General features: G+C 61.8%; 1 protein-coding gene across 7 annotated transcripts; it reads right to left on the reverse strand.

The window, feature by feature from the left end:
• Window positions 1–647: 647 nt before the first annotated feature.
• Window positions 648–19,805, reverse strand: MDFI (MyoD family inhibitor). 7 transcript variants are annotated; one of them, XM_080568959.1, is made up of 5 exons: window positions 18,495–19,805; window positions 15,856–15,913; window positions 5,438–5,620; window positions 2,167–2,421; window positions 648–1,749 (listed from the first exon to the last, which is right to left on the reverse strand). In XM_080568959.1, exons 1-5 carry the CDS (start codon window positions 18,804–18,806, stop codon window positions 1,493–1,495), a joined length of 1,065 nt encoding a protein of 354 aa, XP_080425085.1. In that variant the 5' UTR covers window positions 18,807–19,805; the 3' UTR covers window positions 648–1,492. The 7 variants fall into 7 exon arrangements, with proteins under 7 accessions (XP_080425085.1, XP_080425083.1, XP_080425082.1 ...); XM_080568957.1 differs by lacking the exon at window positions 15,856–15,913 and adding an exon at window positions 6,771–6,840 and having other exon boundaries at window positions 18,495–18,542; XM_080568956.1 differs by lacking the exon at window positions 18,495–19,805 and adding an exon at window positions 16,220–18,486.
• Window positions 19,806–20,663: the final 858 nt, after the last annotated feature.

The following is a 20,663-nucleotide window of genomic DNA, read 5'->3' on the forward strand; positions in this document are numbered from 1 at the left end:
GCAGGCAGCCCAGATCCCAAACCAGCCCGTGTCACTGTGACCAACTGACCCATTTGGCCTCGGCTTTTAAGCATTTTTCCCTCCTTGCTCAACCGCAGCGCAGCCAGCAGCCTCGCTGGGGCAGTCGGGACCCCGAGGGGCTGCAAGGCTCCAGGGGGGGCAGTCAAGGTCTCTTACTGGCATGGCACAGCACGGCACGGCACGGCATGGCACAGCACGGCACGGCATGGCACGACACGCTCCGTGGTCCCTAGGTAGGGCTGTGAGGAGGGGGGTGACACAAGGGCCCCCCTCACAAAATTCGGCTGGCTGCCACCTCCCGCAGCACCCCCCAAACCCCGGGCACTCTGCACCCTCCCAGCCCCACAGCTGCGACTTTGCATTTTTATTTTCTCCTATAAGAACCCTGTGGCCCTGCGGCAGAGGGGGTCCAACTGCGGGAGGTGAGGGGTGAAGGGCAGAGCTCCAGGGCTGTCACCGAGCCACCTCGTGTCCCCAGGGTCCAAAAAGCCTTGCAGCCCCTGCCCGAGCCCCCATGCCTTGCGGTGGGACTAGGGAACACGGTGCAGGGATGCGGGGCACGGCGTGGCCGTGAGCTGCCATCCCCCGGGAGCGCCTCGAGGAGCGCGTGATGCAGCAGCCCTCGGTCAGAAATGAAGAAAGACCTTTATTTACAGTAACAAAAGGGACCAAAAAATATATATAACAATAATACCATGACACTTATTCTCTCTCCCCTTCTCCCCAGCTCTCCAAGGGGGTGTTCTCCACCCTCACCCTGCCACAAGCCCCGTCCTTGGGGTGATGGCAGCTGGGGGTCATTTGGCACCAACCAACCCACCGAGGGATGCTCACGGGGTCGGTGCCAGCTTGGCGCAGCTGCCCTGGCCCCACAGGAAGGGAAAAGGCAGGGGCGAAGGCACTCGGCCGCAGGGGGATCCCCGCCGTGGGCCGTTTATTGCACTTGGCTGCCGATCTCAGCACCGGGAGAGGTGCTGGGGGGGCGGCGCTGCGTCCCCGTAACACCAGTCCCGCAGCCTGGCTGAAGGTTTTGGTGTCCACGGGATCCCCCTGGGGAGCTGCACCCAGTTTTGGAGGGTCCCAAGGGAGAGGATGGTTCAGGTCCCCCCTTGTCGCCGTGCCTGGAGCAGCTTCCTCAGGCAGCGGGGGCGCGGGATGGGAGCTCCTGCGCTCGGCTCAGGTGGCAGGGTGCTCCCGCGACCCTCGGCGCGTGGGGAAGAGGTAGAGCCCAAAGGCACGCGTGGCCGTCTCCGGCCCTATGGGTCTGCCCTTCCCCACGCAGGGTCTGAGCGGGCTCAGTGGCTCCAAGGACGAGGTTTGCAACGGGGGAATTGTGCTCGCCTCCCTTGCCAGGCTTTGCTCTGTCTTGCGGCGGCACCTCACGCCTGGGTTTCCCCACCGGCGGGGCTCAGGGATTTGCAGGAGGGGGAATTACGCTCCTGGTCGTCCTCCCTCCTGCTGCCTCCGGCCCTCAGGAGGAGAAGCAGAGCCCGCAGCACTCCATGCAGATCTCCAGGCAGTCAGCGGACTCGCAGCAGGCGTCGATGATGCCGCAGTCCATGTCGCAGGGCAGGTCGCAGTCCGCGCACTCGCCCGAGTTGCAGCAGCAGCAGCAGATGCAGGAGTCCTCGGAGGTGCAGGAGCCACAGGTGGCGCAGTCCAGCACGATGTTGCAGAGGGTCAGGAACTCGCAGAAGAGGCAGGAGAGGATGCAGTGGACGCAGCAGTCTGCAGGGGAACAGGGCAAGGAGGTGCTGACACCCCAAGCTGGGCTGGGGCAGCCCTTGGCGAGCAGACGCTCAGCCCCCAGAGGACGGAAATTCTCCCCTGGGAGTTAAGGGAAGGGACGGGAAGGGGCTGGGAGCCCAGCACCGCTCCAGGGACCTGCCTCAATGCCTGGCCACCGGTTCTGCTGCCTGGGACAAGCCCGGACCCCAAAGGAGACCGATTTTAGAGGATGTGAAATGACCTGGTCGGCACCAACCCTGGGGCAGGGAGAGGTGCAGATGCAGGAGGGTCCCAGGAGGGGAGCAGGGCTGAGATCTGGGGACCTGGTGAGCTGGAAGGGTGCTACATGAGAGACCCCAAGGGATGCGGGGCTGGAGGAGACCCTCTGGGAAGGGCCCCCTCAGGGAGAGCCGGTACCTTCTTGCGCCTCGATAGGGATGTGGGATGAAGCCGACTTGGAGCTGCCCTTGCTCTTCTTGCTGCTCTGGCTGTTGATGGAGTGGTGGGACTGCAGCTTACGGTGAGGCTTCTGCGAGCTGGGCAGGGGGCGGAAGACCCCGTTCCCCGCGTCCCCAAGGGCACCGCCTGGATCCGGCCCTCGCCCGGCCCCGTTCTGCAGCAGGTGGGTGCAGGGGCCGGGGGGCTGCGGGGCTGCTCGCACCTGGGGCTGGCCTGGTGGGGAGAACAGCACGTTAGCATCGGTCCTGCCGCCCCTCCAGTGCTGTGATGGGGGAAAAATGTGGTCCTGGTCCCTGTCCCCTGCCACTACACTGGGACCTGGTCCCCAGCTGGGCACGGTGCGGCCCCGTGGCAGGGAGGAAGCGATGCTGGCAGGAGAGCGGTCCGAGAGGAGGGAGAGGGAAAAGGAGATGCTGGCTGGAGGGAAGGAGGGAGAACCGGAGAAAGAAAGAGAGGGAGGGATGAAAAAACAGAGCAAGAAATAAAGGCTTGGCGTGTAGGACGTGGTGCAGCTGCCAAAACTCAGCAGAGGACTTGGGGAGGAGGTCCCCAGGGTCCCGGCATTGCCAGCGCAGGCAGGAGGGATGGAGCCACCCGGGGGGTGACCGGCGGCACGGAGGGACACGCTCCCCTCGTGCCAAGCAGGGAAGCTCAGGGAAGCAGAGGAGCATCAGCCCCTGCTACCACCAAAAGGGACCCGAGGGCCAAGCCGCCGTCCCGCGGCACAGCCCACGTGCTGCCCGTGGCCGTCCCCACCGCTCTCCGGGCAGCCAGATAAGGCAAAGCTGGAGAGCTCAGCACCACGGCCGCCTAATGAATGGGCTCCCCAGCCTCTGGCTGAACTTCCCTGCTGGAGGAGGGAAGAAAAATCTGCTCCGGCTGCCTCTGCCTCCAGCCCTCGCACGCCGGCCCCTGCTCCTGCCCGGTGCCGTGTCCCCCCGCGGACACGCAGCCCAAGGGAGGGGGCTCGAGCGCTCGCCCGCCGGCGCAGGAGCTCCACTCAAAGGCACAAATCACCCCCTGCTTTTGCCAAACTTTGATTTTTTCCTCTCCCGCGCCAGTAAACAAGGGATGATTCAGCCCAGAGGCTCGAGGGCAAAGGCACCTCTGGCCGCCGGGGAACAGTAGCTGCTTTCTGCAAACCATGGCCACGGGGGTCCCATGGGAGGAGGGGGCATGGCCGAGCCCCCCGCACGCAGCCCCACCACCTCTGTCTGTGCCGGCAAAAATAGACGGAGGCTCAAAAACCACAGGCGTGTGCCCGTGCCCCTTCCAAAATGGAAGCTGGGCTCAGACCGCGGAGGGAAGTTCACCGGGAGTTTGGGTGAAAACTGCACAAAACGCGCTGGGGAGGGAGCTGAGAATAGGCAGAGCTGAGCTGGAAGATCGGGCTGGAAGCAGGAGGGGTGGGAGAAGGGGAGAAAGGAGAAAGGGTAAACGGACCTTGGATAAAATGGGACGTTTCTCCCCAAAACCTCCTGAGGGATCCCAGGTGGATCCCTTTGGTTTCCAAGGGGAGCAGGAGCACTCCCCGAGGTGCCATCGCACACAGCGCTGGTGGGGACGGTGGCACCTGGGGCTGGCCAGAGCCACGGGGAGGGGACAAGCACAGAGCCCAGTGCAGCCACTCACTAGCCCGCAGATTTGCCTGCTGTTCTTTATTTTATGAGATATATATATTATTTTTTTTGAGAAGCAGCAGGGCTTACAGCAGCACGGAGTGCGCTGGGTTTGGCGTTCTCCATTTCGCTGCATTCCTCAGATTAAACTGTTTGTAAATCAAAATCACGCTCCGGCTCCAGCGAGCAGCAGCGAGGGCCAGCCAGCCGTCCTCCCCCCCTCCAAGCCAGGAAAAAGAGCTCCCATTTCTCAGGGGGGCCGACAGCTCAGAAAGCTCTTCTGACATCTTCAACCTGGGGCCACCAGGAGCGATGTGTGATGCTCTGTAAGTTGGAGGCACGGCCGGGAGGAGCAGCCCATGGGACAGATCCTGCCTGTGCTTGACCAAAACCCTCCTGGAAGGGTGAAAATTTGTGTTTCACACCATGGGGACGCTCCTTGGGGTGGCAGTGGCCCCACATGTTCACACCACCAGCTCGGCTTGGACTCCCTGGAGGATCCCTGGGGCTTGGTGGGTGGATGGATGACCCGCAGGCATCCTCACCCAGCTGCCACCTGGCTCTGCCGGAGGTCCCGGTCCCTTGCCACCAGCAGGGCTTGGACCGCCTGGCACAGCTCCGACAGGGAAATTTGCCCTCCAAAAACGACGACAGCCCCATCGACGACAGCCCCAGCCCTCCCATTGCACCCGAGCAGGCTGCAAAGTGAGGGCTGCCGGCGGTGATGCGGGGAGCTGAACCTCCTGGGGAAGACATGGGGAGGAGGGGGGGGGGGTTCCCTGCACCCCCACGCCCCTGGGTGCCCGCGCTCCTGCCGGCCCCGGGGCCTGCGGTGTGGGGAGGGGGCTGCGCGGGGCCGCGCCACGCGGGGCGCAGCGGCTGCGGCGTGACTCAGAGGTGCAGAATGTCTGTGGGCAGCCGGCCCAGCTCCCAGATGCTTGCAAGGGCTCGAGCTGGGGCTGAGGAAACGTGCGCTCGCCTCGCTCCACGTACGCCGCCGGCAGGAGCGCCCGCGGTGTGCCGTTTCCCCCACCTCCTTCTGCCCGCTCGGCGAAGTTTGTGGCCCCCTTCCCACTTTCTGCTCGCCCCCTTCCCACCCTCTCCTCTTGCCCCACAGGGAAGCACCCAGGCGCTTTCCGCCGCTTGCAAGGGAAAGCTGTGCGCTCGCGTCCAGCGAACGGGGAACGGCCGCGTGCGTAAGGGGCAGCCTGGGAGCAAAGTCCCAGCATCCAGGCTGGGAGCCAGGGAAGGGATGGATGGCGTGGCTGCAGGAGGGGCTGGCCCCCAGCCTCCCCCCTCGGCCAGCTCTGCTCTCCCAGCCCCATAACGGGACCCAGAGCGAGGGCCCCCAGCCCTGCTGTTAACCCAGCGCGCCCCAAACCTCCCCTCAGCCCGAATTTCTCCCCAAAACCAGGGGCTGCTGGCTGCCGCCCTCGGCTTTCCCCAGCTCCCGGTGACTCACGCTCAGCCCCAGCCTTTCGCTTTGATGTGGGGAAGAACAGAGCGAGGAGGAGCCAGCTTCCCACCGCCGCTGCCCGCCTCGTTAATCAGCTCCATCGCTCATTAACGGGCCGAGCCCTGCCGGGGAGCGCCTTGGAGGGAGCACTCACATGTCACAGCTTCGGGAGCGCCCGTGAGCTCGGTCCTGGCCGGCGCCGTGCCGTTCGTCAGCGCTTTGGGGGGCTCGTCGTCGTCTTCTGGGCACTTCTCGTGCCTGGGGGCCGCGGGGCGGGCGGGCGGCCGGGGCTCCGCCGAGGGGGCCGCTGGCGAAGGGCGCGAGGTCTCGCCCGCCTCTGCAAGAGAAACGGGGTTGGAGCCGAGCGCCTCGGGGTGCCACCAGGATGCATCCCCCTGCCATCACGCCCACTGTGCCGGACCACGCCGGGGGTTGTATTTTCGGGCATAAACCAAAGCCATCTGTCCCCGTCGCACCCCAGTACACGGCTGGGGGAACAGAGGGACCGCCGCGAAGGATTTGGGGGGGTGTTGGGGCTGTGCGACTCTGCAGCCGCTCACCCTGCTGCAATGTCAGCGGTGTGCGAGCACCCTCCCCAGAGTCGCAGATTCCTTCTCCAAAAAGAGAGGAGCTGGTTACACGCAGCCTCTCCAGCTGTTTTCCCCCCATTCCCAAGAAAAGGGCACTTTCTTCCCCACGGGGAGCTGGCTGCCACCCCCCGTCACATCCCGCTTCTCTGGGACAGGAGCAACCCCCAGGGACTGCCTCAGCTGTGGCAAGCAAGACCCCAAACCAGTGGATTTAACCCCAGCAGCCTTGTGGGGACAAACCCCAGCATCACACATCCCCTTGCAGAGACCTGGAGGAACGGGGTCTGCACCCCAGAGCAGCGTGCCCAGGGGGGCTGCACAGGGCTCGGCGCTGAGCCCCCAGCCCCCCAAGCCCCCTCCTCCTCCCCAGCCCAGGAATAGCAGCCGCTTGCACCACACGGGCTGGACTGCACTTTTTATAAAACTAAATTATAGCTTGGGCGAAGGGAGGGAGACCAAACACCCGTCATTTCCCCGGCTATAACAAGAGGCCCTACATGCAGGCAGGCAAGAGTTGGGGGGGGGAAGAGGGAGAGCTCAGCCGCTTCGTGATGCTCAATATAACGAGCAAAATATTCCTGCAGGCAGGAGCTGGGCAGGAAGGCGAGCAGACCGCACACGTATAATTATAGGGACTATAACAAGAGGCCCTACAAGGGAGGTGGGGGCACCACCCGCAGCCCGGGGGGGGGCAGGAGCCCGGGGTTGTCGCAGAGGGGCTGCAAGGAGCTGGCAGCGGCGCTCGCCCAGCCCCATGCGTGCGTCCCCCTGCCTCGGTTTCCCCACAGCACCGCCCTGCCCAGCACGCCGCTCCAGCTCAGTTTATGGTTTCCACCCTAAGACAAAGTGCCCTCACGGAACAGACTGAGGCGACTTGGCAGGAAAGAAATGACCTGCCTTGGGTTTTTGTTTTACAAACCGCCTTCCAGAATTCCAGCACAGAATTGCTCCCTGGCCCAAAAGTCACCTGGTGGAAGAGAGAATTTTTTTGCTGAGAAAAACTACAGAGCCCTGAGCACGGCTCTCCTGCAACCATTCCCACCGGCGTGGCGATTTTGGTGCTCAGACGAGGGAAATCCAGCAGCTCCAGCTGAATTTTGCACAGAAACATTGCCTCCCAAACCCGAACGGAGTGGGAGCAGGCAAGCCCCAGAAGGAAACACGTTCCCATGCCCCTGTGAAAGCCCAGGGTGAGGGAAGGGAGCAGGCTGTCCTCTAGCCCCAGGTGTTTGTGCATAGGCGTGGTGTGAAGGTGAATAATAACCACCCGTTGCTGCATCCGAGTCCTCTGTCATGCCCCGACCTGGACCGGCCTGAGTCAGCCCTGCAGGGTTTGGCCCACGCCTGATCTCACGCCTGTTAACGCCAGACGCAAACGCCCCGATATCTGGGCAGCTCCAGACGGAGCCAGAGATGTGTGATCTGCAGCCGTGGATGGAGGGCACGGCTCCAAAAGGTCCCCGGGAAGGGGCTCGAGGTGCTGAGCATCGCTGTGCCCGCTCCGGGCAGGGCTTTCTGCAGGCAATGCTTCCCCCCGTGTAATTACCCTGCACAACCAGAAGTCTCACACGCGACCACAGCGAAGGAGGGAGGAAGCTGGCAATTAAATTAACTCCCACTGGAACAAGCTGGCCAGGAGAGGGACAGAAATAGACGGGAAAGAAATTTGGGTAAGCCGGTCCGGTCCCTACGCAGCCTCGCTGCCTCAGTCCACAGGGTGAGGAGCACGAGGAAGTCTTTTGGAAAATCCAGGGGAGAAACGAAGGTGACACGGGGAGATCGCCCCAGGTGCTTTAGGAGAGCAGAGAGAACACGGCATTTAAAATACCAGGTCGGGCTTCAGTAAATCACGGCACTGCCGTCAGGCACAAGGGGTTAGGGAAGCCGACGGATGTGGCCCTCCTCTCCTTTGCCTCCTGGTGCCAAGCCCAGCAGAGGCACTCGGTCACGCCTCCTCACCGTTCTCCCCATCTGCGAAGTCCCAACCCACCCTCTGCAAAAGCCCCAAGAAACCGCTGAGCTCCGGTGCCCACCAAACAGCCTAGGGCTTGAGAAGAAAAGAGAGAGAAGGGGAAAGAGCTGATGGATGTAAGAGACCTGCGAGCCCTCCTTGCCTTTCACTGAATATCTCCCAACACTTTTGCAAAGCAAAAGGCACAAAATGAGCATTTTGGGACTGGGGGGAAACTGGTGTCAGGACGGACCCCGTGCAGCACCTTCGTGCTGGCTAGGGGCGAGCGCACGCGTGTCTTGGAGGCGTGCTTCGTTCCCGACGAGCTCTCGGGACGGAGCTGACCCATCTGCAAAATCCCTGGCCACAACCAGGAGGAAGTGGCAGCGTGTCAGCAGCCTCCCGGCAGCACCGGCCGGGGCTGGCTCCGGCAGCACAAACAGGAACCGCGCCGCCGCCGGCACGGCCCCCGCTGCGCCCGGGGTGACCGCGGGCGTCCCACGGGTGGCTTTCCTTCGTCCGCGTGGTGCTGAGCCCCCCAGCTGGCCGGCACGGAGGATGTGGGAAGAGGCGACGCCGGAGCAGCGTTTTTGGGTTAAATCCTCCCAGGTTTTCCCATGGCTCCCCCTCGGGTTTTCTCAGCTGTAGCTGAGCGCTAGGGATGAGCCGTTCTCCTGCCATCCGAGCGGTGCCTTCGGCTGCAGAGGGAGAAATTTGGTGGCAGGAGAGGGTCTCGGACACATCTGGAGCCACATCTGAGCTCTCTGGGACCTGAGGAGCATCCAAAGCTGGCGCTGTGGGTCACAGCTCTGGCTGACGTGGAGGATCTCAGGAGCCTTGCGTCTCCTCTCCCTTTAACGTCCCAGGGCAGGGAAGAGATGGAGTTGGACGGAGACACAAACAAAGATGGTCTAGCGAGGCATTTGCCATTAACAACACGCTACTTTGCAGCAATATTTAGTTTGGGAGCTTTCTAATCTGTTTTATGCAGATAAAACGAGTGCGTAATCTCTCTTGGTTTTCCCTTACACGCTGCCTGTCCCAATCAGGTGCCTGTCTGACCTATTCGAGGGATATTTTAGAGCTTGATTAAGTGGTTTCAAGTGTAGAAGAAACAGCACTGAAGCAAATCCTTCCAATCCCAAGAGCCAGGCTGGAGGAGAGGAAAGCAAAATCCTGGTTTCAAAGTTTGCTCAAATGGGAGAAGTCCAAATGGCTTATTTACATTCAGTCTGAAATTAATGCACTACAGCATTTCGCATTCAATGATATTCAGGGAAAGGAAAAGGAGGGCGGGGGGGGAAAGGCCCAGAAGTCGCGATGCTCCTGAGCAAGCCCCGGCCGCATCCAGCAGAGCTCAGCTCCCAGCCTCAGCCCCCCGCAGGCCCCCCATGCCTCTTGGCTCACCTGGGCCATGCTCTGTAAAAACATTTCGGTCCTGGGACAATGAGGAATCCGGTCAGAAAAAAAATATTGGTTTCTATGAAAAGTTACTTCCTAAATGCAAAAAGCAAAACAAAGCAGAAAAACCCGCAAAACCCCAAATAGCTTGCCAGCCTGGGAGATGTTATTATTTGTTATTTATAGCCATTGGGTGGGTAGGAAGAGAGGAATTTCGGGCTGGCCAGATGGGCAGGAGCAGCATCCATCCCGTCCGTCCTCCTGGCACAGGGCAGGGTCCAGCACCTGGGCAGGAGCAGGGACAAAACCCCACAAGTCCTACTCGTGGCCAGGACCAGGCTCAGCAGCATCTGACCTGGGCTGACGGCACACCACCAAACCTCTCCTCCAGCCACAAAACCCTACTGCGGGTTTGGGGCCCAGAGCCTGAGCCTGGCTGTCCCTACAAAGCCATCACTCAAAGGGCCTCGTCGACCCAAATGGCTCCTGCCAAGGAGGCACCGACCACCTCAAAACCCTCCTGGAGGACCTGTTCCTGCCCCAAATCTCCTGGTGATGGTGGGGAAGGAGTGACCCCTTGTCTCCCAACGAGAGGAAGAGCACGACTTGGAGCTGCATCACGCCACCAACCTGCCTGGATATCTGCAAGAAGGGAGCTCAGGGAGGGTGAGAAATAAATCACTGCAAGAAGCATCAGTCACTGCGAGCAACAATGGGGAAATACGCCTCAAGAATATATTTAACATATATAAAGGTGGCATTCAAGACCCTCAGGTGCTGCAGATCCAAGGGAAGAAGCAGTCTCCAAGCCCCAAAGCCCTCAGACTAAACTGGAAGCCATGGGAGAACTTGGCTTGCCAAGGGCACCCACGGACCCAGCAGGATTAGGTTCCTGCCCCAAACTGCTCCAAGCTCTGCCTATGGAAACCAAAGAGCATTGTGTCGCATCCCAAACATGTTGTGGGGTCTAGGAGTGGAGAAGAATGATGGAGAACGACAAAGGGTGAAGGATCCAGTCTGGGATCAAGTCAGCTTTTAACGGACACCAAGGAGCACCGTGGTGGATCGGTGCTCCCTCACCGAGCTGGCCACGGGGACTTTGAAGCCTCATAGGATGGGGAGGAGGTCCTGCGACGTGCGAAGTGTCCCTAAGAGCAAGCAATTATCCCTGAAGCCTGGAAAGCAGCGAAGGCGACGCCTATCAGATCCAAGGAGATTCTGGGAATTACAGAGCAGCGAGCCACACCGCTGTGCCGGGGAAAATTATGGAGAGTCTAATTAAGGACCATGCCAGTACAGTAATTGCATAACCTTACGGGGTCAAACCAGCACAGGTTCTGCCAGGGAAAATTTGTGTCTTTCTAACCTGCTAAGAGTCCTTAAAAAAAAAGTTAATTGAAGAGCAGATAAATGTGAGCTGGTGGACATCATTATTAACAAGAATAATAATTTGCACTTATGCAGCACCTTTCATCTGGAGATCTACCCAGCCTACAGTTTTAAGCCCGTGCCCATCACACGTTCCCCAGTCTTGATGAACCTCATTTTAGCACAGCCACAGCTCTAAGGCACCATGAAATGGACTTAATGCTTCTTGGCTCAACGGGGAAGCTGAGGCAGAAGGGATTTGCCTAAGGCCACACCGTGCGGTGACGGAGCCCAAAACCTTGCGGTCGTGGTGCGCAACCCTTGCGCCAGATTGCGTGCTTGCAAGGTTGGGGCTTTTCCTAAGCACAGACACCAAAGCAGCTTTGAAGGAGCTGCAGCGAGGTGAGAACAAGCTCTTCTGCAGAGGTCAGGGCACGGCACGTGGGACAGCAGCTTGCCTGCTCGGCAAGGCCGTCCATCAATGAGCCATTTGGGTGGAGCGAGTAATTAATAGCTCCTGGAGCCGGCGAGCCGACCCGCTCCTCGCGAGGCGGCCCTTTGGGAGAACACGCCGCCCCAGCAGCCCAGCCCTGGCACTGAAAGTGGCCGAACCGGGCGGGTGCCGTCCCGTCCTGTCCCTTCCCGTCCCGTCCCGTCTCTTCCCATCCCGTCCCGCCCCGTGCGCCGCATCCCGCACCGGGGAAGGAGCCGGCGCCGCAGCCAGGAACCTCCTGTGCTCGTGGGGAGTGACCCAAGGGAAAAGAGGACGGGGCTGAAAGCACGTCCAGAAGCTGCTGCACGCTCCCTGATGTGTCCCATCGCAGAGCAGGACACTCGTCCCAGCAGGATGCCACCGGAGCGAGGGGGTGACCGTCCCCAAAGTCAACCACACGAGGCTCAAGCCAGGAGGACGCTGCCAAAGCCTGGCTGAAGATGAAGCAGAGCTGGACATTTGCACAACGCCTGCAAGCATGCGGCTGTGGTGGCCGAGGAAAGCCTCAGGATGGAGATTTGGGGCAAAAAAACCTCACATTACCCCATTTCTGCTGACACCCAACAACTCATTTCCACCAGCACAGCCTGAACGGGCAGCGCAGTGCCCGGCGCACGCGGGGAGGACCGAGGTGGCTCCATGCGGAGGAGCCTCTCCCACCCCAACCCCAGCACCCTGGGTGCCGCTGCCCGCACCAGGAGATATGGCACGAGCAAGGCAGAGTTCTGGGAAAAAAATCAGGAAAATCACAGAAAATGCCCAGAGGAAAGTTGAGGTTTCTGCAGCTAACAGGCTCGGGCGAGCGCTTTCCAAGGAAATTTAATTAGGGGCTGGAGCAGGAACGGGACGCTCGGGTGGCAAGCGGCACAGCCCCAAAGGGTCTGCTTTGTTTTGCTCTAAACGAGAAACATTTGAAAAAAGCCAGAAATCTGATTCTTGGCTCTTTTTCTTTTTTTTTTTTTAATTTTTTTTTCTGTTTAAAGAAAGGGAAAAAAATCGAATATTTTCATGAGCAGACGAGTAACTATAAAAGAAAACAGAAATGAATCTTTGGGTGAAAAAAATGAATCTAGGATCTAAAAAAGAAATCTTCGGGGGCTTTTTTTCCCCCCCTTTTTTCTCCTTTGCACTTGCTGTGAACAGATCTGCAACGAGTTTCATTTAAATCAGTGCTAGGATTAATAAAAACCTTTTATATTGACCTCGGAGCGGGGTGCCTTTGTTTCTCCCACCTCTCCGTGCAGGTCCGAGCCCCAGCTCCCGCCTGGCTGGGGGCTCGGGGCAGCACCCAGGGGCAGCACCCAGGGGCAGCACCCAGGGGCAGCACCCAGCACCCTGGGCTCGCCGAGCGGAGCCTTGCTGCCGTGAAAGCTGCCTTGTTCGGGGCTCGGCCTCATGTTCCACCTCGGGGCAAACTCCTCGGGAACAGGCAGAAAGAATTAAAAAACAAAACCAGCAGAAAAAAAAAAAAAAAAAGAAGCCAATGAGAAGTGCCTGTGTGCGAGCAACGAGGCGCGGAGCTGCCGGCGCCTGCGGCTGAGCCCGGACGTGGGCACGGAGGGGGGGACGCGGCGGTGGCCCCACACTGAGTTTGTCCCACTGGGAAGGGTGGTGGGAAGGAGGAGAGGCAGCCTGCAGGGCAAGCCGTTCCTCCTGGAGGCGGATTTGGGTCCGGCATCCTCACATCTGTTTGCTCCCCTAAGGACAGCCCCGCTCACCTACCCCCGTCCCCCCCTCTTCTTCCTCCCCGCTAAGGGAAGGAAGCACAAAAGCAGTCCCGTCAGCCAAAGGGGTGCTGGTTTCTCCTGTTTTCTGCTAATTCCTCCGGAAAATAATTACACCCCACATACTTCACGTAAGCAGACAATTGCCTCTTCTCTCTGAGGCTCCTCCGCAAACTCCCTGCAGCTATTTCGAGGGCCGGGGTTGCTGCGTGCCCGATCCCCTGGGCAGGAGGAGGCTGCGGTGGCATGGGGCCCATCCGCAGCCATGCCAAGGAATAAAATCCAGGAGCAGAACTTCATCTCAGGCTGGGAAATGAGACGGAGCACGGCGATGCCATCCCAGCTCTGCCCACATCACTCTGGCTTCGCCCAAACCGCTCTAGCACCTCGGTTTCCCCGTTTATTTTCCAGGCATGGTGTCACCAAATTTTCGGGTCCAATTCGCAAAGGAAGACGAGCAAAAATTCCCAGGCTCCACGCTGCGTGACAGAGCCCCTGGAAAGTGCCCAAGAGATAACGCCTCTGCACTGCAGCGTCAAGAGGCCAAGCCAGCACCGAGCACAAAACGGCCCGTGTCCATTCATTCTTCAAAAATAAATAATTAATTAAAAAAAATGGTGCGAGCAAAAAGCCCAAGCTCACGCCATGCGCCGGGGAAGCTGCTCTCTGGAGCCCTCCCGCCGGGTGAGGCAGGATGCAGAAGTTCTCTCGGTGTGGGACTGGGTCCCTGGAGTCTGGGGGGGTGGAAATGGGGGTGTCCCGGAGACCCTCTCTGCACGCCCCGGCTTTGGGGAGGGTCTAAAGGAAGCAACCTTGGAGCAACTCTGCTCAGATTTCCTTTCTGAGAGGAGCTGGGGAGGAGGAGGGTGGCTTGGGTGCTGGTTTGGGGCGGAGGTGACACCCCACCACCGGGGTGCACCAGGTCGGGCACCCATGGGTGCCCCCAGGCTCCCAGACGCTGCCCAGCGAGGGCTCACGGCCCAACTCCTGCCCACCCAGCCCCCCCGAGCTCCCCAAACCCCATCGATTTCTAAACCACTTTTTAAAAGCACGCTCCATCTCACAGCGCCGAGTGCACAGCGTTCCTCTTAACCCCTGGCGAGGGCACGCGAAAAACCTTTTTGCACGAGGTTGGGGCACGATCGCTTCCCCATTTCCCACCTGGAGGAGTCCGGGGGATGCTGGGGGCCACCAGCACGGGGCAGCCCCCGCGGCCGCTTCGCCCCAGCCCCGGCAGCACGAAGCAGCGTGAGGAGCTCAGCCGGGAAGCGGAGCCGGCGGCGTCCAGCTGGAAACGCGGGGGGAAGAGACCAAGAGGATGTGTGCTCCAAAATGTGGGCCCGGCCGCGACGCGGGCCAAAGCCAAGGGGAGCGATCCAGCGGCGCTCGCTGGGGCTCGGCGCGTCCCCGCGCCCGGTGTCACAGCACCCAGCTCCTGCTGCTCAGCACCCAGCACTGCGGCTGCTTTTGGAGCACGTGCAGAGCCCGTCCTGGGCAGGATTTGGCCCCTTTTGTGTCTGCTCGGACAGCGTGTGGCAGGGAGTTTCACCCCGTGCCGTCACGTTCCTGCTCTGGCTTTTTTCTCTCGCCGTTTGGGCTTTCAGCACGGGTTTGCACGTGAGCCCCAGGCAGGGACCGGGCACCACGGGTCACCAGCACAGGACCTCAGCCCCAACAGTGCCACCACGCCTCCCCAGCATCTCGAAGGGCTCAGATTTGCCCCACAGGAAAAGCCACCATCCCCCAAACCCTTCCATCCACTTCTCCACTCCCAAAACTCTTCCATCCACTTCTCCACGGCCCAATCCTGCCCCGCTGCCTCCTTTTGCCCAAGGGACCCCAGGGCGCCACTGTGGGCTGGGGAAGGGGCCCAGCACCCCCAACCCCTCTCGGGGTGCTGCCATCGGGGCTGCACCGCAGCCCCAGCCCCTTGCATCTCCCCCCCCGATCCCCCCAGCACATTTTTAACCCCTTCGGCTTGCGCCGGCCCCAGCCGGGCCCAGGCTGTGCTGTGCACTTGGCAAAGTTACAGGAACCGCTGCGAAGTTTGTGCTGCGAGCTCCCCCGGGGCTCGCCTGCATCAGCTGTGCTCACACCGAGCCAGGCGTGCACACACGCACGCAGGCAGGAGCGGGGACACGCACGCGGCCGTGCACACGCGCACACACACGCGGGCCCTCCTGGAGGGGGTCCACGGCCCCCCCCCGGTTGTGTGCACACATATGTGTGCACACGCATGCACAGACAGCCACACGGACACACGCACCGACACATGGACACGTACGCGCACAGCCACACACTTGCACGCACAGAGCCCTGCACACTCCTAGGCATGCGCCCCCCAGACCACGCACGCCCCGGCCACGCACACACTTTCCACCACAGCCCCCCCAGACCACGCACGCGCTTCGCCAGACCCCCCCCCCCCAGACCACACGCACGCACTCTCACACTCCACCATACCCCCCCCCAAAAGCCAGGCACCCCCCCAGCCGTGCACCCCCTCCAAGCCCTGCAGCTCCCCGCATCCCCCCAGCCCAGCCCCCAGCCCCCCGACACCCCTAACCACGCGCACACACTCCTGCACACCCCAGAGCTGTGCACACACACCCCCAGACCCCCCCCAGCCGTGTACCCAGACGCCTCCAGCCACACACAAACAGACACACTCCCCCCCCAGACACCCCAAACCGGGCACACACACACTCCCCCCCCAGACACCCCCAGCCATGCACCCCAACACCCCCAGCCATGCGTCCTAACACCCCCAAACACCCCCCCACACTCCCCCTACACCCCCACACCCCCCCAGACACCCCCAACTGTGCACCCTGACACCCCCAGCCACACACACACACACAGCCCCCCCCAGACACCCCCAGCCGTGCACCCCGACATCCCCAACCATGCGTCCTAACACCCCCAACCACCCCCCCACACACACTCCCCACTCCCCCTACACCCCCACTCTCCCCCCAGACCCCCCCCCCATGCACCCAGACGCCCCCCCCCCACTCCTCCTTTCTCCCTCCCCCCCCCCAATACCTGCCGGGGGCGGCTCTGCGCGGCGGGGCTCCGGGCGGCTCTGCCGGTGGCTGCTGGCCTGGGACATCGGAGAGGGGCCGGGCGCTGCTCGGGACACTCGGCTCATGCACGGCCCCCCCCGGCCGTGCCCCCCCCACCCCCCGGCCCCCTCTCACCTGGGCCCCCCCCCGGGGGGCAGCGGCTCAGCCCCGCACCGCGCTGCGCCCCGCGCGCATCCCTTTGCGCTCCCGGCTGCGCGCACGGGACCCTCCCGAAGCGCTGGGGGCTTTTTTTTTGAAAAAAATTTTTTTTGTTGTTTTTTTTCTGTTTGTTTGCTTCCCCGATTCCTTAAAAAAAAAAAAAGCCGCGAGAACAACCAACCAACCACCCGCGTCCGCCGAGCAGCTCCGTGCAGGAGGAGGAGGAGGAGGAGGAGGAGGAAGAGGAGGGGGAGGAAAAGTTTCTTTGGGGGCTGGAGCCGGGGAGGGGAGAGGCGCAGGGCAGGCAGAGGCTGCCGGGCCCCCGGGGCCAGCCTCCGGCCAGGTTTTTTTCGGCCCGGGGGGGGAGAGGGGTGGGAAAGCGGTGGGAAGAAAGTTTTGGGGCTGGGGTTGGGGAGGTGCCCCCGCCCCGCGGCCCGGCTGCGGAGCCAGGGGGGTCCCAAGCGCCTGGCAGCGGGCACACACACGGCCCCCGGAGAGCCCCCCCCCCGACCCCCCCCGTGCCTCAGTTTCCCTACGTGAAAGCAGCCCCCGGAGCGAGCCGGGCCTTGGGGCTCTCCCCTCCCAGCATCAAGACTTTCCAACTGGGACAAACTGGGTGTGCTGCGTCCCCGCGGGGACCAGTCCCCCTGCAGAGTGGCACGCAAGACCCGGGGGGACATTTTGAAAGCTGATTTATTTTTTTTTAACACCCCCACCTTTTGCTGCTTTCTAAACACAAAGAGTAGGGAAAGGAGCCGGAACAGCTCCGGGTGTAAACCATGGGCTGGGGGCTGCCCTCCCTGCCATAGGGGGGGGGGTCACGACACCCCCCCCGGGGTCACCTCATCCTGGGCACGCTGCGGGGCTGGGCTCCATTTTGCAGTCTGGAGCTACGGCTGCAGGGTGCCGGAGCAGGGCCGATGGACCGGGGTGACTCCGTGTCCCTCGTCCCACTGCCTGGCACTGCCACCACCCCGCTGCCAGCCCCTGCCCCGTGCGTGCAGCTTTTAGGGTGTGGAGGGATAAGGGGAAGGTGCTGGGACGTCACTGCTGCAGCCACATGTAAAGGAAAGGGGCTGGGAGGGGGAAACGAGGAGGGCTGGAGGGACCCGACCTTCTCGGGTGCTTTGTGAAAGCCAGGGGCATGGAGAGGGTCGGGCGAGACCGCAAAAATCCACACTGCTCGAAGGCAAGTTGTCACTAGGGTTTGTGCTCATTCCAGGAGGAGCGTTCCTGACTGCACCCTACAAAACGGCCCTAAAGCCCTCCCAGGAGCCACCAGCAGCATCCCGCCCACCCCGCTGTGCCAGGCACTGCATATCACGGTCCCTGGGAAGATGGGCACCCCGACACCGACCCCCACGTGCACGGGTGCAGCATGGGGAGCACCATGGGGTGCAGCACCGTGTGGGGCCACGCGCCCACCTTCCTGCCCTCAGCACCTTCACAGAGGGTGCAGCATCGGATGGCACTGTGCTGCCCCATCCCTGGTGCCCTGGCCCCAAAGGGGGGGTCACCCCGGTGGGGGTCCCCCCGGTGGTAGGCAGGGATTTCCACATTAAACCAGCACCCAAGCGGGGATCGGGGTGTGCCGGCATCGCCGGCCTCTGAGGCAGTGCCTGAGTCATGGAGCGGCCCCGCCAGCCCCGCACGCTGCCGCCGCGCATTCCTCTCTGTTTTCCTGCCCTCCGACACCCGCCAGCCCCGGGGGACGTGGCACAGGCCAGCACCCAGCAGGACCCAGCAGCCCCAGCATGGCCCAGGAGCGGCCGGCGGGGGAAGGAGGAGGGCGGCTGCGATGCTCTGCCTGGGGGGGCGCCCGGATTTGGGAACCCGGGGCCACGTGCTTGGCTCAGGGTACGAGGCTGCAGACCAGCACTTTCCTCCGCGCTGACAGCTCAGGCTGATAACCCACAGGAAGGAATTAGGGAGTGCTGGCGAGGCTGAGGCACAGCTTCGGTGGCCCAGCACCACCCCTGGGTCCCCGCGGTGGCTGCGCAGGCACCGGGGTGCGGCGCTTTGTAGGGTTCCTTTAACCTAGGAGTTGCGGCAGGATGGGGGAGAGCGCAGAACCGAAAAGCTCCTCTGAGGATGCAGAAACAGGAACCTGACTTTGGGGCTCCTGGTGCCTGATAACCCCCCAGGTGCTGATTACTGGGATTTGGGGGTGCGCAACCCCCAAGGTGAGTGCGCCCTGGGCAGCTTTAGTGCATGGGGACATGAAGGGCACCCAGCTGATGGAGGGGACAGGGCTTTACCCAGAGCAGCCCCACAGCCGTGCTGCTGCCTGCCTCCTCTCCCGGGCATCCCGCAGAGCCTCAGTGCCCCTTGCAGGGACATAGGGACACAGGGATGACACCAAAACCAAATGCAGGATCCGATACCCCACACCAGGCCTGCACCCTCCTTTCTTCCACCACCCAAATCCCTTTGCCACAAGGCAAGACGCCGCCCCGGTACCTGCTCCTGGTGCCTGGGCAGGATACATCCCATCTCCGTGCCGCCGAAACGAGGGCTGGCAGCGGGGCTGCTGCCTGCTGCCTTAACCCAGCGCTCTGCCCTCCTCCGCCACCCCCCCCAGTCTGCTCTGCCTCCTCCCCTTGGGCACCCAGGAGCACACAGGAGGTGACATTTGGCCAGCACAGCCCCAGCCTTCCCCGACCTCTCATTAGGGCTGCGTCGGGGACGGTTCGAGCATGTCACCAAAGGCACCCGGCGGGGCGAGCAGCTCAGCCAGCCCCGCCGCCACCGCTCTCCCACAAAACGCCCCATAAAAAAAAAAAAAAAAAACGTGGCCACTCTGCACCGCAGTTACCCAACGGTGACAAAACCGGCCCCAAAATCCCTCCCTCGCCGCGGGCAGGGCCGTGTACCCCACGGGCCCGTCCCTGTGCTGCAAAGCCCTGGGGAGAGGCACGGGGCCGTCCTCGTCCCAGCGGATGCAGGTGAGCAGGGAGGCGTGCAAACGAGTCCAGCCTGTTCTCTCTCCGGGGTTAACATTTACTCCGTGGTGCCAAGCACTCAGCGAGCCGACAGGAGTGGTTTTTTTCCCCCTAAAAACAAGTATTTTTTGCTCGAAGCGTTGTCCCCTCTAAAGCAAACGTCCCCCAAGTGGTTGTTGGCAGGGCACCTGGGTGGGTAGGGGAAGGTTTGCAGGCGCCGCGCTGTAGAAAAGCCAAATCCTGCAGGGAAAATCCACCCGGGACTGCTGCGCCCCGAGGAGCTGGCTGGATTTTGGAAAACAAGGCCGGTTATGTAGGTGTGGGACTTCACTGACCCACATTCACAAACATCTGGCAGCAGCCACCGCGCCGGGCTCGCACGGGGCGGCCGCGGCCAAAATAAATCCTCCCCAGCGCTCCCGGCTGCGGGGTCTGCGCCCCAGCTTCTGCCTCCCCCCAAAACCCAGCCAGGGGAAGGGGAGAGGAGATTTCAGGCGGCTGAAAAGCCCCCCCCCCCGACCTTTCCAACTCAGCCAGGATTTAACGCTAAGCCTCGACTTCGCAGCTCACCGGGGGAAGGTTTTGCAACACCCGCGGGCAGCTGTCCCGCGGCGGGCCCTGTGCTGTTTCGAAAGAAAAGCAAATAAATAAGAGAAAAATGCGTGCCATCCGAAAACGACAACAAAACCCCAACCCAACACCCCCTGAGCCGCGCCGTGCGGTCAACCTGCCGTGAATGGGGCCGTAGATTTCGGCTGCGTCGCAGCACAGAGCCGGGCTGTGCAGCCCGAGCCGTGTTTGCTTAGGGCCCAGGCCATAACCCCCCGATCTGCCGAGCAGAATTACCCGCGGCTGGGCGCGCACAAAAAATCTCTCGACAAAATAACCTTCCCAAAAGCGGGCGGGAAGGGGAGGAGGGGAGCTCGCTCCGCTGGGTCCGCAGTGAATGACCCCACTGTTTTATATTTTCTGCTGAAAGATTTTTGATGAGTCACGAGCTATTTCTGTAAATAATAAAAAAAAAAAAAAAAAAAGGAAATGGACATTTAAAAAAATAAATAAATAAAAAAAGGAAGAAGGGCCCCACGAACGTTCGTCTTTTGAAGATGGAAAAATTAAAGACTTCCCCCTCCCCTCCGCGCCGTGCTCCGGCCCCGGGGGCTTTGTGTGCAGTCCCTGTTGCTGGCAGGGACGCAGCGGCACGCGAGGGTCCGGGGCGGGCAGCACCGTGCTGCACGTCTTGGAGCGACCCCACTGCTGCCACCCCTTTGGGGACCTCAGGGGACCGTGGCAAGGGGCTCTCACCGGGGCAGGGGCTTAGCTGCTTGGGCTGCCCGGGATTTGAGCAGCCCCGGGGGTCCCACGGGTGGCCAGACTTGCTCCTGCTCCCCAACAAGCCCCCCTTTGTTCTCCCTCCCGTCCCGGCGTGCAGGCCCCCGGTGAGGTTTGTGGGTTTTCTGCCGGCTCTGTAAGAAGTGAGGCGCTCGGAGAGGGCGGCGTGGCAAAAGCAGGCGCTCACAGCCAGCCAGCCGGCGTGCTCCGCCGCTTACAGGTCGTCTTCTTCCCGGCTGCTAAAGCCCCAGTTACTCTTCCCATCACTTTTTATTTCAGCAGCAGCAGTCCCGAACCTCAGGCTGAAATCCTCAGGTTGTTCCGAAACTGCCACCAAGGCTGGGTGACGGTGACA

This window comes from Anser brachyrhynchus (genome assembly GCF_964034855.1).
Source record: "Anser brachyrhynchus genome assembly, chromosome: 27".
NCBI classification, from domain to species: domain Eukaryota; kingdom Metazoa; phylum Chordata; class Aves; order Anseriformes; family Anatidae; genus Anser; species Anser brachyrhynchus.

Bases quoted from the DNA above. Each gene is read 5' to 3' on its own strand.
- MDFI (XM_080568956.1), bottom strand. From the start codon at position 16,714: ATGTCCCCCCGGGTCTTGCGTGCCACTCTGCAGGGGGACTGGTCCCCG. The intron at 2,422-5,437 runs GTGAGTGCTCCC...TCTCCCCACCAG, and splicing joins CGCTCCCGAAGCTGTGACAT to GCCAGCCCCAGGTGCGAGCA. The intron at 1,750-2,166 runs GTACCGGCTCTC...GTTCCCCTGCAG, and splicing joins CCCTATCGAGGCGCAAGAAG to ACTGCTGCGTCCACTGCATC.